This window comes from Megalops cyprinoides, chromosome 2 (genome assembly GCF_013368585.1).
Source record: "Megalops cyprinoides isolate fMegCyp1 chromosome 2, fMegCyp1.pri, whole genome shotgun sequence".
NCBI classification, from domain to species: Eukaryota; Metazoa; Chordata; class Actinopteri; order Elopiformes; family Megalopidae; genus Megalops; species Megalops cyprinoides.
Window position 1 is genome coordinate 47,104,501 of NC_050584.1, and position 17,178 is coordinate 47,121,678.

The 17,178-nt window shown below is 38.2% G+C and overlaps 1 protein-coding gene across 1 annotated transcript in view; it reads left to right on the top strand.

Moving 5' to 3' along the window:
* faf1 (Fas (TNFRSF6) associated factor 1) overlaps nt 1–17,178 on the top strand; it is an 85,023-nt gene that overhangs the window by 2,132 nt on the left and 65,713 nt on the right. Inside the window, exons 2-3 of the mRNA XM_036521455.1 lie at nt 5,807–5,875; nt 11,663–11,709. Of these exons, the coding sequence (XP_036377348.1) occupies nt 5,807–5,875; nt 11,663–11,709 (116 nt within the window). The remainder of the gene's footprint in view (nt 1–5,806; nt 5,876–11,662; nt 11,710–17,178) is intronic.

Below are 17,178 nucleotides of genomic sequence, written 5' to 3' on the forward strand. Positions count from 1 at the left end.
TTTTTTTTGTTAATCCTTTAGAATAATATATTTACTTATTTCTTTATGTATTATTGAGACAGTCAGCCTAACATAAATTCCAAACTGATCTCATAGTAGAGGTGAGTTGATACATTTTCTAGGCTGGTGCTGATTACCTGATTTGCTGATGCTGACGTTTAAGGAAGTTTGTTCTGGACATGTAGTGAAAACGTACATTTTGTGATAGTTTGCTGCATGTTCTTGTCTGCTCACTCATCTAAGTTAGGGTAGAAAAGAGAATCAATTTTACAGTGGTATGTTTTACAACACTTTTCATTAAGTTTCAAAAGAAAATGTTTATATAATTTACAAGCAAAAATGAAACACAAGGAAAATGACAGTATTCCAGTGTAATGTAAAAAATGCTGACTGAATTGAACTTGCTGTACTTAAAGTGTGCATATCCTAATTTCTCATAATCTGTGATGATCTTGTAGTCTTGTTGCATTTTCTGCCAGTTAACTGAAATGACCCTGGCTGTACTCAGTCTACTGAATTTATGGTCATGAAAAATGACCTTTTGCAATTTAAGGTCTGCTCAATCAACTGTGCAGTTTTAAACTAATGTCAACATATGACGCTTGTCTGAGGCCCAAATGTCTTTTGTAAGGCTCATCACTGAAGCATTACCAATTATCAGTGTGCCTGCACAATGTAGTTAAAATTTGAGAATGCACCATCTGAGTTACTGTTGGAGATTGCAGCATGGTTCTGATGTATTGATCGTGGAAGCAGAAACTCAAATGATTTATAATATCAAATGCCTGGTCATTCACTGCAATAAATTGTACTAAATTGCCGTTATTGGTGCATAGAAAGATATGAGTTACCTTTCCCCCCCAGTTACTTGTAAGAATGGAAGACTTAGTAGGATGGTATGTATAATGGCTGATTTCTGCCAAAAAGAAAAGGCAGATGTTATAGAAACAGTAACTGCAAGTGGATGGTTTTGATGTGTGTACTTCGAGTGCTTCACAATGTGTCTGATTTGTGCAAGAATAAAACAAAAACAAAAAAAAAACTGCAAAATCAAATAAGCAGTTGCATTGTATGGGCACTGCTTTGTGGTGTAGTGATTCACTTTGTTTTCTCTCTGTTAATCTGCATTGTTTTTGTTTGGTTACATTTTGTTGTGATTGATTTGAATTGGTTTTGCTTATTGATATATCTGTCAATCACTCTAGCAGCACACAGTGTCATGGTGGTCACTCTCTGAGGCTGGGTCAAAGCTATGGGTAGCTCCTGAATGCTGTCATGATTCTCCTGTCACTTCCTTGCAGCCAGTTTAGGCACAGGGTAATTATTGGCTAGATAAAAGCTAGTTTCACAAACTTTCCATCATGGGGTGCCTCTGAGGGTTACACAGCGTTATAGCTGTTTGTAAACACCAGGGAAAGAAGCATCAGTAACATTACTCATGTCATTCGATTTGAATGCCAGTGTATCTAACTAAAACATTTGATACATTTTTTTTTCTTTTTCCAATTTCACCATGATAATTGCTCTGTGGTGCCTTGCTGGTTCGCCCTTGTTTTTATGATGTGATGCCTCCTCAGTTTTTTATAGAATCTTATTGTAGGCTTCAGAATGCATTTTTTATCTGGAGAAAGCTTCTTTTTCTTCTTGCTGTGCCAACCGGAATCCAGGCGCTTACATTAAACTGCACAACATCTTTATCAAAATGTTTTATGTACTAGGCGTTTTGCTAATTAGTTAGATGTAAGAGAGATAATGCATACAAATTAGTTTTTTTGTTATTAATGTATGCACAACTGTACTACATTTGGTACTGTATTACTTGTGACTGAGCCTTATCAATTCTTATCAGCAGATTGCTTGAATCCTACAAGTAGAGTTTTTAAACATTAGTACCAGAATGAATCTCTCATATTGTTAAAGATCACTGTATGCAGGTGATTATTCATACTGTGCACTGTATTATATTCATGGTCATTTACAAGGCTACAAAAAGTCAGGTAAATATAGCTGATACAATAGCTTGTGTTATATTGTAATGGGAGTAATTAATGTCACTTCTTTACCCTTTTTTACATCTTTGTAGTTAAAAAGTTGCTATGTATCATTTTGTAGTCACTCAGGCACTGCAGGCAGAAATATATTGTTAAAACTATAGTTCATTAGTGGGTAGAAGAGGACCCAAATTTGATTTTTGTTTTGAGAGTAGAATATGTCTTTTCTCACTGTCTCTCGACTAATCACAGTTGTGGGTATGCAGTGGTTTTCACTGTCTTGGATAAAATACTTTATCAGGTACAAAACTACCAGTTGTTTATATGAAGCCTCCAGACTCCTTTTCATTACAGAGATGTCCAGCAAATAGTATTTATTTTCAAAATAGATAGCTAGCTTCCTCATCAATTCCATAGCCATTTTACTATAGGTATCCACACAGTAGCACTTTTAACACTGAATTCAGTCAGGTATTGTAATTTTGTTGGCTATCTCATTAAGTCAGCCAGCTAGCGAGCTGTACGGAACAATACTTCACTATTGACTGTGTTAGCTGTCTAGCTAGACAGCTAACCTCATTGTCATTAAAATACCAAGCTGTTAAGCTTGCTAGTTAGCTTCTAGTACTGACTGAAGTAAACCTCCAGTTTTCAGCTTGCTCTTTGTTTTGGATTTTGCTTCAGTCGCCTGACCTGCTTGACAGTTGCTTTCGCTGGCAAGCTTACCGTAAGCCGGTGTTGTAAAATTAAAAACTGCACAGCTTACTCACTTGTGTAGTTTCTGTTTTATGTAAAGCAACTTTACTGCATTGATGCATGTTAACCAGTCACTAGAACAGCACTAGTATCTGTTTCATTATTGCTTTATCCTGAACCACAAAAATAGTGTCAGCTTTCTGGGTGTGTCACAACACACATGTGATTGCCTACATTGCAGTATCATCTAATGTTGTAAGTCTTGGGAGTGTTTTGTGAATAGCTGCTGGAGAAAGTATGGCACCTTCCCATATCTCTTCTTCAGCGAAAGCAGTTATCTGCCATGTCCTCTCTTTAAACTCAATATGAAATCTTCATCTATCAGTCGCTACTAGCTGTAACAACACAAAGATTTGCTGTCTAACTGGCTTGCGTGTTTTTACGTCACAAGATTTGATTAATGGCTGCCTCATGGTGTGGGTCCATTAACTTTGTAGCACTGAACCAGGTTCCACCGTTACCTCTCTGCTCACCCCAGAACAGTAATTGTCAGATACACCAATTAAAAGCAATTTGAATTACCCACAACAATAGTTAAGTTAAAGTTTAAGTGAAAATAAATGCAAATGTGCAAAATGAAAGGCAGTGTGAATAAGTACATAACAAAGTGTCATTTTAGTATGCAGTTGTCATTTTAGCATTACATTGCTTTTTTAATTTTGATAGAAAGTAGCCACAAGTAATGATCACACAAGGAAATAATGTCCACTGGCAAATTTTTACTCAGCATCCATAGACATACTTTCAGATAGATAGTCAGATTTGTAAAGTTCCTTGAGCTCTTTTCTTCACACAAATTTCACAGAACAGATGTTGGTATCCGTGGTTTGGTTGTTGGTTTTTTGTCACTTTTGAACGTTTCCAGTCCTCTACATTAAATGGCTTAGTTTAGAGTTGTACAGTATTCCTTGCACACAAGCTTAGTTTGTGTTGCAGCTTTGCCATCTTCATTGTTCATTAACTTACTCAGGTGGTGAGTTGAATTTTTGACATCATTGATCTGTGTCGGAAATTAAGCTTAACCTCTGTTAACAAGTTGGATGCATTCCGTACTGTTGTGGTTATCAGAAATGTCATCACCAGATACAAGTATGAATATACGAGTATGCATACAGTGATTTCAGAAAATTACAGTAATTATCAGAATATTAACTGCTGAAGAAGTAACATGAAGAAAATACGCTCTTATCTAGGACTGTAGCTGCAAATGTGACAAGCATATGGCTTAAGGCTTTTACCATTTCTGCTTGATGTAAACTGGTATTTGACAATGGCTGTGCTAACAAGTGCAACTTTGCTACTTTTCTGCTTTTCAGTTTTTGCAGTTCCTACCTTCCTGATGGTCTGCATTAGGGCTGGGCAATATGGACCAATAATCATATCATGGTATTTTTAGGTTGAATGGCGACACATAATACATATCTCGGTATTTTCTGCGAAGTGGGCTAAATGTTCATTTGTAAGTCAAAGCCACATGTGAGATGTCACAAGCACTTTTATTAAAACAGAATGTGATCAAATAAATGCAACTTTCAATGCAAACAGGGTTTCCTTCCCTGTTTGAAAATATATGGCTGCAAAACATTTAAATGAAAATTATATAAAATAAATAGCCTATATTAAATAAAAATAGGTGTATGTTGGTAGCACTTTCTGATAAGGTATTTCAGACTATCGAAATATGCCACCTGTAGGTTTATGTTGGTAGCACTTTCTGATACGGTATTTCAGACTATCAGAACATTCTATAGATATATCCTGGTAGTCTTTTCTGATAAGGTTTAGAATATCAAAATATGCTACTTAAAGTTTTATGTTCGTATTGATTAGAGTGTGTTGATGGACAAACTAGACTACAAATTTACATGTCAGCATGTAAACTAGACTGTCAAAATACATACAGTTTATGTGATGGATAAATTGTAAGTAGGCTATGCCTATTATTAAAATTTACTTGACAGCATTTTCGAAATTGCTGTTGCATGAACGAATGAAAACAATAATGTAATTAGCTTAGAACCATTTTCTGATAAGGTAAAAAAGAATTGCCGACCTTCTTTGGCTTCTAAGGTAGCACAGCCTACTTGCGGTAGTATTTCTCAATAGGGTAGCAAAGATCGATAGCTATGACTGTCAATCTACGCTACGGTATGACATGTCGATAAAGTAGGACAAATCGACAGAACACCGGCTTTGCGCGCAGACGCAGAGGGAGAGTGGGGGCGGGGTTGCACGGAGAGTGTGAGAGAGGAGAGATGCAAACATTGGCACGGCTTTACGAAAGAAACGGGTTATGCAACACAACATCATACTATATTGATATAAATGGTATTGTCTCCTTCTATATCGTGTTTGAAAATATATCGAAATACCTCAAAAAGTTGATATACCGCCCAGCCCTAGTCTGCATTTTGGTGTCTAGAGAAAACTATTTGTTCCATCTTTTTTCCACAAAAGCCAGTTGCAGGCCCACTTGATGGCTCATGGATTGGATTCCATAGCTGTATTACTTGCTGCTATTCATAAAAAATAGTAAAGGGAGAATTGAGATGGGAGCTGTTTTCTTTGAAAGGGAGACTCTGGAATTGCATTTACTGGTTGGCTTATGAGAATGTGAATATGCAAGTGTATTTGCATAATTTTGAGTTGCTTCCTGTGAATTTTTTTTAGTATACATTTTAATTCTGGAAATGTTACCTTCATGGTAAAGCAGCTTCATTCTCCAGCACTCCATTACCTGAGGTGTACCGTATACTGTCTGCTTATGGCTGACGACGCATTTAAACCCCCCCAGAGCTGATGCTGCTACCTAACCCAATTTACATCAGTCGCTGAATTCGTCAAGTCTAGTCTGGCGTTTCATAAGTGGCAATGTCCTCTAGACTATGGATCAAATATTTGCAAGACTACATACTTTTGAGAGTGGTTTAAAGAAATGTGAACAGTGTGAGTGCAGCTGTGCTATCCATGTTGTTTCTGTTTAGGGCATATTCTTTATCTGTCAGGGAAACAGTTTAATAGATTACGTATTTTGTGATTTTTGTCTTTTCTTTTTTTAGGCATGCACTGGCATAGACAACATTGCAGAAGCAATAGCTCTTCTAGAACTGAACAACTGGGATTTAGTGGTAAGTTTATTACTTCCTTTTCTAACTGTCAACAAGAAAAATGATAATTAAAATAAAAATGAAAGAAAGTGAATCAGTACTTAGGGTAGTTCCTCATTTGGGGCTTATATTGGTCTATAGGACATGCATGCTTGCATTTGTTGACAGAGCCTCTGTTTTAAATGGATCTTCTGGAACAGAAGAACACCCTTGCACAGCCATGCCATGCACAACCACGATGATTGTGCTTTTTTTCCCCAAGAGCAGAAAGTGACTTTTAATTGGCTACAATGAACAGATGTGTCTGAATATGAGGGGAAGCCACTGGAAAGAAACATAAAAGGGTGACTGGGGCATTTGCAAAGATAGCGAGGTGGGAAAATGAAAAAGAAAAGAAAATCCACAAGGAGGAAAAGAAGATGAGAAAGAAGGTTAAAATGGTCCAAGTTTGGCAAATTTTGTGTGTCTGTATGAGATTGTCTGCATGTTCCTTTGGTTGTAATGAGGTTAGATGCTATAGAAGTATTTCTTTGTATTGAGTCTGACCTCAGGGTTGTTTTGCATATTTCTCTAGGAAACCCCCAAAACTCCCGGTAGATTCAGGGTATGCCCCCGCAAAAACTGCAAAAAAGCAAGTGAATTCAGCTGGTCTGCGCTGGAACGTGAACATTGTGTTTTGTTAGCTAGCAGGCCAGGCACGTTGAAAACAAATGTTTCTTTTCCCTAAACTATAATTTAAAAAGTTGAATTTTAAAAATGTTATTGTGGGCAATATGTTTCAGGGCAAATATCATCCTCATTAACTGATTATTTTCAATGATCATGATTGTTCCAAGATTCAGTATTAAATTTGCATGAAAAATATTTTGGTGGCTTATTACAAAGAGTGATGTTATATGTATTTGATTAATGTGAATTTATAATTGGATCTGTATTTCTAAACTCCAGGTTCAGGAAGGTATGTATGTGTGTGTGTGTGTGTGTGTGTGTGTGTATGCGCATACACGTTCTAGTTTCTGTTTCAACCTGCTCACTTGTCACTACATTTTATTTGTCATCATTACATTATGTTTTCATCGTTTCTGGAAATAGCTTGGCAGTGTGTAATAACCTGATGTGCTCCTATCAGCTAAGATTTAAAGTGACAGATTCAAAGAGAACTATGAAATGGGTCTTTTGCTGATTTTCCTTTTTTTCACAAAGTAACTCTTTATCTTGAAAAGGGGACTTCTATATTTAGCTGTGGGCTGTTCTTGTGCTGGCACTGACTCAAAGCAAGCAAGCAAGCAAGCAGAGTGTAAGCAGTGGTTAGGCGCACCTGTAAATGTGATGACTTGCAGTTCCTTTGCAGTGCTGTTTGGTTGAGCGATATTAACAAAAGGGCTCTGTGTTGGGACAGGACAGTGAACAAGTGGTCAAAACACAGAAATGCCCTCTTGCTCTTGGGCATGGTACTCCATTCCTACATCTGCACAAGTGTTGTGACCCAAAGGAAAAGTGCTAAACGACACATCAACTGGAGCGACTTTTAAATAATTCTATTCATAATCGGTTATTTTAGTTTTGTTTATACAGCCTGAATTTTGGGAGTTGGGGTGACTGGCCCTTTAATTTTTGCAGTGTTTGGGAACACTGTTACCAGTCTGTGAAACGGCCGCTGTCCTTGACAAGCTTGGATATAATATAAACTCATCACCACAGACAGTGTCCCCTTACATCTTCACTGCTCTGTCGTCCACAGTTTCGATGGAAAAAAAAGTCAGGCTGTGGTTGTTCTCTGTTGCTTTTACCACGGAGCCATGATGCAGTAATTATCTTCAGTCATCTTTAAGGATGTTTTTTTTTTCACAGATGTTGTAGATTGTTTTTCATCTACTCAGCAAATTGCATGTCTTTTAATAATGGACCACATCAGGGCATCTGTTTCATTATACAGCAGTAGGGCTTGGCACAAAGGAAAATGATGCACTGGTTGACTGCGTCTAGAAACACAACTTTCTGGTTTCTGCAAGTGAAACACTGGTCTGACAGTTTGCGTGGATGAACACAATTGCTGGCTATTGGTTAGCTGGATTTTTGGCTAGGTTGTGAAGCACAGAGGATCAAACCATGATGTTCTTACCAATAAGGACATCATCTCATGACTGATTGAGAAGAGGGACACCTACATTAGCATGTCAGCTAAAGCTAATATGGCTATTGATTGCCTCCCGATGAAATAAAATTACCCCTTTAAAAGTTACAACATTTGGATTGGTGAGGTGCATGAACATGCATGCTATACTCCCCTTTCAGTTTATATGGTATTAAGTTGGCGACACCAGCAAAACAGTGTTTGAATAATTCTAGATGTTACATTGTGTATTTGCAGAAGATGTGACTACATTGAACACTGTGTGTAGTGTGTAAGTGTACATTAACGAGTCTAAGCCATCTAGCTAACTATATAACTGACAGATGTGGGTTTACTTGTAATCATTGTTAACTAGTTAACTAGCTAAATTTCATTATTCTATCCTCCAGATATTGTTAAATTATAAAGTAAATTCTCAGTAACTTTTGTTTCTTTGTCATCCTATAGAGCAGGGGTGTCCAAACCTCTCCTGGAGGGCCACTTGTCCTGCATGTTTTAGATCTCTCCCTGCTCCAACACAGCTGTGGTTGTCAGTCAGTTTGTTATTCAGCAGCTTCAGGAGTTCATAACGAGTTGATCATTTGAATCAGCTGTGTTGGAGCAGGGAGAGATCTAAAACATGCAGGACAAGTGGCCCTCCAGGAGAGGTTTGGACACCCCTGCTGTAGAGAAAGACCCGGCTTGCATCCTACATGGATTTACTCTTACCTATATGTATCAAAATGATAAATGTAAACTGAAACCACATAGCAAGCTAGATATCTGGTTTATAGTTTGCTTGCACTGCAAAAGTAGCCTTTTTAAATAACGTCTTCCATCTAATCTAACTGTTCAGTAGTTTGCAGAGAAGGATGTCGGACTCACTGTGGAAGGCAAAGCATTGTGCAAGATGTTCCTGTGAATTTTAGTTCTAATAGTATTCAAGTCACCTGACATTGTACAGTAAGAAAGATGACATTGAAAGGAATATTCACATGTTTTTGATATGGCAATGAGACTGAAAAGGGGCCCAGAATTGCTTTTTGTTTTACTGCCCTGTTCGAGCTACTACAAAATATCTTTAGCCCTGGCCAGCATTGTTAATTTCGTTGTTCTCATCAATAAGTCTTTTTGATTTGTTTTGTTTCACATTGTATAATTGGCCTTATTTTTCATTTTTTGTTGATTATGTTGTTTTTGTATTGCTTTTCTGAAATGTTCTATGCTAAGCTCCACAAGACATTTCCTGTGCTTAATGGCCTATATTGTGTCAAATTTCACTGGATGGGATTACATCTGTACTAGTACAGTTTCTCAGGACTACATCTTATTCAATGCAGTCTCTATAAGTGATACACATTCCCTGTTGTAAGAGTTTCCTCTGTTTTCACAGTTACAAACAAACAGTGATTAATCATTCAATTGATCATTATGGTTGCTGGGAAAATGTCATTTAGTTTTATTGGTCGTTTATGGTTTATCAGGTGTCTTTGGTAGTAGAACATGGTAGAGCATAATGTTTGCGGTGCGGATCTCAATGCACCACCACATGAACTGCGCAGAGAAACCATTAGAGACAGCATGTGGATGGAGAAATGTATTCACTGCATTCAGCTGTGTAGTTGTCCATTGACAGGTATATTTTGCAATCCTGTTGGTACAGCTTTGCACTGAAATTATTCATAGGGATATGCTGCCTCTGAATTCAGTTGGTGTCTTTTTTTTTTTTGAAAAGATGTGCATTTTGACTCATTCACTTCAACTGATGGGGGTAAATATTTAGTTCTCTGGATTCACACAAGTTTTTTTCTTTTTTTATTCAGGTTGCGCCAACTAGTTCATACACATTCTCTTACTAGTCACATGGGCAGCATGTTCTAAGTCACATGCCTTATTATTTATATTTTTATTCATCTCTTTGCATTTTTATTTTACTTATACTGAGGATATAGGACTTCTTAATTTAACAAACCTGTTAAGGCCCCTCGGGTTGCTGTTGGGGCATTGGAATCTGAACATTACTCAAGGTAAACTGTCTTGACCTGGACCTCTTTGACCTCATTGTTTTGCCACCAGACAAACTATAGGCCTAATGAGGTCTAACTGTTGCATTCACTGTTTGCCGGCTAAGAACTTCTGTTACAGAGCCGTGCTGAGATGATTTTGGCAGGCTTATTGTTGAAACACTTTGGTTAAACAGTTTTTGCCCTTTTACTTGATAATTTACCTGAGTGATGTGTGACTTTATTTTATGGTGGATGTTGCTTTTAACTGTTACCTCACACTGCACATTGTGTTTGCCACATTGCTTTTCCCATTTTTGCATTAATGGCTTCTTGATGCATGGAAAAGTACTAAAATGTCTTTTATGGGTTATGCGTTACTATTCAGTTTTGCCAAGTATGTTTAAACGTTTAAGAAATGCGACAATTGATATTAATTGTGGCTACAGCCTTAATTTAAAATAATGGAATACCCAGTATTTTATTGCTGTATGATCCTGCAACATGTTTAGCGAAGTGCATAACTGAGTGGGGATAAGTGCAGATAGCTTCTGTGTTCTCAGTCAAGCGAGTGGACTTCAATTGAATGGAAGACATTTGGGGAGAGTATTTTGCTGATATTGTTCTTTGTAGGTCAAGAGGACAACTGAATAAACTGTGTGAGGTTAGGTCTTGATAAAATCAATTCCTTTGCATTTAAAAATCATACAGCTAGTGTTCTGTGGTGGTGTAACTTACCGATCTCTTGAAGATGTGCTAAAGTTGATTTTAGATATTGTGGCAGCCAATGGAGTGGTTTGCAGTTTAGTCTGAGTTTGGATTGCACGTCACCGCAGCAAGGCTGAAGGGAGCGCTGTTCGCTCACTCTCATTGAAGACTCCTCGGAGATCGTGATCAGCATCTTGGTGTCATCGTCTGGGCACCAGTGCCCACACTGGCCCGTTTGGAATCCCTCACACAGCTTTCCCATTGAGACCAAACGAGATGAAAAGGAAAATAAGCAGCCCACCTCACTGCATTCCACCCATGAATGACATCCGCGCTGCATTGTCCGCCCATCGGAATAACCGTAAATCGACTTGGTCCAGGGATTGATTTGCTGATACAGAGAAGCAGTCTCTTTTTCCCCCCCTTTGTGGCAGAAAGACATTTCTATCCGTTTGTAGAAGTTGTAATGTGACGCAAACTGTAGTAATGTTGCTGGCTGACTGGCTGGTTTTGAAATTCTTTGAGTTTTGTTGAATATCAGTTTTAGCAGTACATCAAGCATAATTTAACATACATTTAACTCATGGTTTCTTGAAATTGTAAAATTATGCCTTCAGTAGCATGGATATCATTTGCCATTTGCGTTGTGAAACTGCAAGGTTTCAGTTTCTAAGTCACTTGGTTTGGTGAGTATTCTGTATATGGTGGAAGTACACTGTCCCTCCCGTGAGGTATTGTAACACTGATAACAGGATGACACCTTCTAAAATACCCCTTTATTCATAGTAGTCACTTTTATATATATGCCTGTTTTTCTTCCAGTTCTGAGTGTCTTAGGTCACTGTCATTGTTAACTGTCTGATGGTACTAAAAATGTTGGATTTCCATAGATTTTATCATGTATATGTTAACATGTAGTTACAGGCTCCTTGGTGTATGTGTCCTTTAAATGAACTGAAATAGTTATGTCTTTTCTTTCCACAGGCAGCAATCAATGGTGTGATTCCACAAGAAAATGGCATCTTACAAAGGTAATTTCAGGCACGCACTTCACCACAAGTAAAAATGTGAATGTTGTGGTGAAGGCATCCATGCTTTTTCACAGGAGATGCAGCATCTTTTGCTCTAAATGTGTTGTGAACAATGAAAAGCAACTATTGGAATTTTTGATGCCTGGCTGTAGTCTCCTGTTAAAATATAGTGATAGGTTGTAATGTATGTAGCAAGGCATGAGGAATTAGGCAGTGATTTATTAAAGGTAAAAATTAGGATTCATGTTCATGTTCAGAGTGTAGTAGCATTAACCCTACTCTGACTAGTTACAAGTTACATGTGCATTAAACAGACTGCATTAAGATGCTGGGCAGAGTGTTTTAAGCACTGTTCTAATGGATGTACACTTTCTAACTTGGGGCAGTGTTTTATTAAAAAGGGGGATTCAACATCCTAGTTCCTTTGCTTGCATTATATACATTATGACTCATAGCTTAAGTCCAATTTCCACCTCATCTCACCACATGCAGTGAAATGTGGAGTAAGAATCTGTATATTCCACTGCAATATGTAACTACACCATATAACTCCAAAATTACAGTTTTCCTAACAATAAACTGATGTGTAATAATACATATAATAATACAGATCTTAGTGTCAGTCTGAATCTGTTTTTTTTTGTCCACCCCTGTGCAACACAGTATTTTGGCATTTCCAGCTATATACTGGGGTTGTCTCACTGTGACAGGCACTGCACCTATGCATGATCACTGAAGTGAGACGAACGCAGTTGTCTGATTCACTTGAATGTAGTCAACAGTCATTTTTTGAGCTCCAAGTCTCCCAGCACATTTCAGTGAAGTGGGCACTCACTTGAGGATAGGTGCTGCTTTGCTGATGTCATTCGAAAAACTCACAGGTGCCTGGAAAATTGCAGCATGCCTGAAACCCTGCCTGACCTGCCCACTCTAGTCTGTTGCTGTAGGCTCTTGGTTATGTACAGCTGATGAAATGGCTGGGATCATACCAGTCTCATACAACTCAGTTTGTGCAAATGGAGCACTTTATCCACTGAACTACTCTTAAATTTGAGTTTTAGTTCATTCATTAAGTATGCTTAACTATTGCTATTATATGTTATTTGTGTTTTATGTGATCAAACATTAAAAGAACAGTTTAGCATTTCACTTTATTTCAGTAGTAACAGTCCATACAAAATGTGGATGCCTTCATGTACTATACCTTTGAAAACAAAACAAATCAAAAAGCACTGCATCACATACACATACTGTTTTATCTGTATCAATAGAAGAGACTTTGGAGACAAAACAGGAGAAGGAGTGGAATGGTAAATTGCATGTACCTGCCATGTCTGCATGTTTGTGGCTGAGAGATCCTGAGTTAGATACGGTCTTTCATCTGAGTAAAGATGCTATACATTAGCTGCTTGAGCTCCTCTACTAGCAAAAGGCCTTGATGGCCAAACCAGCCAGCAGCATACTCTCCTATTGCTTGTAAAGGTTACAAGTAAGCCATTTGTCTTCATCACAGGGTCATTTCAGAGAGTGTGGGGGTGTGTGGTAGGTTCATCCCAATCCACTGTGTCAAGGTTCTTGACATAGTTTTTGTAAGCAATGATGAAATACAGAAGAACTGGATTCCCCAACACACAGAATGAAAGACAGCAGAGGAGGGGTTTTACGAAATTACTGATTTCGTAAGGCAGTGAGGGCTTGTGATGCCACTCGTGTCAATTAGGGGTGCCCAAAGAAAGTGAGCAAATTTAAAGATGCATTTATTGTCACCTCACCCACAATATAAAGCTGGTCTGTTGTGCTGACCTCAAATTTACAGCTGCTAAGTGCCTGGAGCAAACACATGACTCATGACACATCACTCCAAAGTGATGCATGTCCTCCATGATTCAATTCGGCTGCTACATTTAAAGATTTTTTTTATTACACCAACCGATACACAAAGTCATCGTCGTGAGCTGAGTTTTGTAATTGACCAACACAGCAGAGTCCATGTATGCTTGCGTTTCCTTTTTTTTAACTTCCAGATTTTACCTTTCCAACAATTTTGTCATTAAAGAAACCTGTCTCGTGGTTTTAATAGATGGGTCTTGTGAGGGGAAAATGTAATTGAATGGATGCTTCAGGTAAATTAATGTCCGTGTGTGTGAGTATGTGAGTGAGAGAGAAAGAGAGAGAGACGGTGAGTGAGTGAAGTGCTTAATCAACATGATGCTGACAGGAATGCATCACCCATTACAGTGTTATACAGGTATGACTCTTATGTAAGAAGACACTTAAATCCAAAGCACGTAACGGGTGTGTGACTGAATGGGCTTAATAACTGCAATCTCTTGACTCAGAATACTGCCCTTGATTAAGAGTCGACCCTGAGCATAAATCTGAGCACATGATGAATTTTCTGGTTTCTGATGTTGTTCATATGAAAAAGCTGCAGCCCATATAAACTGGTAAGTCATAAGAATGCCTGAGTTTTAATAAACTTTTATCCATGTGTAGATAAAAGTTTGTAATACCAAAATTGAAAAAAAATTGAGTTTGTCTGCAGTGATCATGGTTTGTAGGTCGAAGGTTCTGATTCTAATCCATTTAGGTGTCAGTGTACTAAATTCACCATGTCAACCTTAATCATTTAAAACATGATTCAGCTCATCTTGTCTTTGTGAATTAGCTAACTTGATAAGAGGAGGAAAAAATATTAAAATACATATGTGAAGCATATATTGAATAGAGCTGCCAATGAAAATTGATACCAAAGCTATGCCAAAAGTCTCTCATGGCTGCGCTGTCACTCACCCGATTGAGTTAAAGAATAAAAACACCTTACATTCTGTCCCAGAGTATTGCTGCAAATGATCTGATTAATAAAGCTGTGCAACTCACATCATTTGACTGAAAAATGCCTTTAAATGCTGATTGTCAGTGTTTGCCATCATTCTTTGTGACATTTGGTATGTGAGTAATGAAATTGTGCCATGGTTTAAAGGTGTAACGTGTACAGTATGTCAAGTGTCTACAAACTACAACAGTTTGCGTTGTGAGGGCTGTATGAGCTGCAAATGCATTTTGTGCAGCCTTGAAATTTGATTGAGGGTCAGTATCGGGTTTCAGTAGCCTGTAGGAATTGCCACCATCAAATATACAGTGGACTTGCCATGTACAGTGACAGGTTTTCTTTCAAATCACCTGGGACTAAAAAAATCATAGCTATGTACGCAAGCTATAATAACTGCCTGCTCTTTTGCTTTATAGTGCACCTGAAAGATTGAATAGCTTTTAGTGTAAACGTCTTCCAATTAGTAAATTATAACACATTTATAGAGAGAGGGACAGGACTGCTATCGCCTGCTCATTCTCTGTATTCTCTGTATAAGTGGTGCTCTGTATAGTCAGGGCCTAGCTAGCTAGATAGTAAATGCTTGGACAGCTGTTCTACATATGGATGGCATACTAGTTGGCTTGCAATTGACATGGTTGCTCAACAGCTAACATCTTGTCTGACTGCTGACAACTATATTGCGTGTATGATGAAATGTCATGAATGTTAATGTGATGTTAATCCCATCCTTTTTATGAAATCACACAGTTTTTATGATTTGGTGATGCTGAGTGAATCTAAAGTGTGTGCTGAATGGGGTGATTTCTGGCCTCTCTAGCACCTACAGAGTCTTGTCGACAAGAATCTATAGATACTACGTATCCTGCTGCTGTCTAAGTTTCGGTCAATGATTTTTTTTTTTTGGCACATGGCTTACATTTGTACCTTGTTTGTAGGTAGCTGGTTGAGGAAGCTGGAGTACTGACTTTTTTCCTTAAGCAGGAGCTAGACTTAATTCTCTGGTACCGTGTAGTGTATGACACTCACTGCCCCCAAAGCACACACACAGAGGCACTAGTGTCAATAATGAAACAAGAACAACAGTAACTTTAGCTGCTCAAGTCACTGCAGTATGTATTTTTCCAGCCTTTTTTGTAGGCTGTTTGCAGCCACAAAGTTCATCTTTATTGATGAGCTGTATTTTAGATTATGAACGGAAATGTCGAAAGCAGTTACGTTGTTGCAGTTGGACACGTCACAAGTTGAATCTGTTTTGAACTGTTAGCAGCGTTTCTCTTGGAACAATCTGCTCGTTAGCTGGCTGGCCAATAGTGATAGCGAGCTAGTGTTTTAAGTTGTTACACAAGTTGCTAAACAAAATAAATGAATGTTGTAAATACTGTGATGAATGAAGCTCTTTGATGAATGATGTGTATTTTCTTTTTTATGGAGGATTAGCAGCACAACAGCTTACAAGTTTAATGATTTGCTCTGTTAAGAAGTTTCTTGATGTTGTTTGTTATTCTCAAAAAATAGACACACTGCTAAAAAGAACGTGGAAGGAAATAATTATAAAAATGATCAAGCTGGATGTTAATTTCTTGAAGCATTTAAACTAGATGCAAAAATGGGCTGCTGCTGTGATCATTTTTGTGCATGGTTCTATGGTTGTAAGCATTTCTTACATCCAGTATATCAGTTATTACTTAGTTTTATAATGTGAGTGGGCAGAGGAGAGACACCAGCACAGGAGAAACGGCACCATCTCAGAAAAAAATCAAATCTGAACTTTTGCTGATTCGGGAGAAGTCCTGAGAGAGGCTTTGTGTCCCTTTGTGCGATTGTCCATTTTTTTTCCTTAACGGTCAGTATTCATTAATACACTGAGCTAAGAAGAAATACATTCAGGCCATGCACATTCTGTTAAACGGTCCATTTTGTGCGTGTGCAAAGACTTTGGGAATGAGAACATGGTTTTCTTAAAGGCACATAATTATGAATGGAGCCTGGCAGAGTAGCTTCCACACATCCCATTTACAAAGCAGCTGGCACCAGTCTGCACTTGTAGGATGGCGTTTTTCACAAAACGGCACCCAGTGAGGTGATCCTGGCCAGCTGGAGGCCTGCTCAGAGAGCGGGGCCTTTTCCTTGCCCGGACTTTGGTGGGTAGAGAGCGCCATCTAGGTGCTTTCAGTGGAACTTTCCCAACTGAAATTTTAACCTCCAAGAAGCAAAGAGTAATCTACTAACATAACAGATCCAACACATTTAGTTGTCTTTGCAAAGTAATTTTCAATGGATGCAAATTTAGCCGAAAGCTTGAACAACATTATTTCAGCCCTAGGAAATAAAGAGAATGGAAGTGTTTAAAGCAGTGAAGTGATGGATAAACAGCATACTTATTTACTGGATTGATATGAAGAAGCATTTAGTCTCGGGGTACTCGGAGCTCAATTTAAAAGCTTATGCTTGCATTTGTTAGTGCTACACAGCCACAGGAAGTGCTGAAGCAAGGCGTGTGCACTTCAATGTACTTGCCTGTGATATAGCCCACTGTTTTTCACACTTCAAGCCACACATTTGGCTACAATACAGTTGTTACCAGTTGGAGGACTGGTGCATCTCTCACTGAGGACAGCCTATTAAGACATATG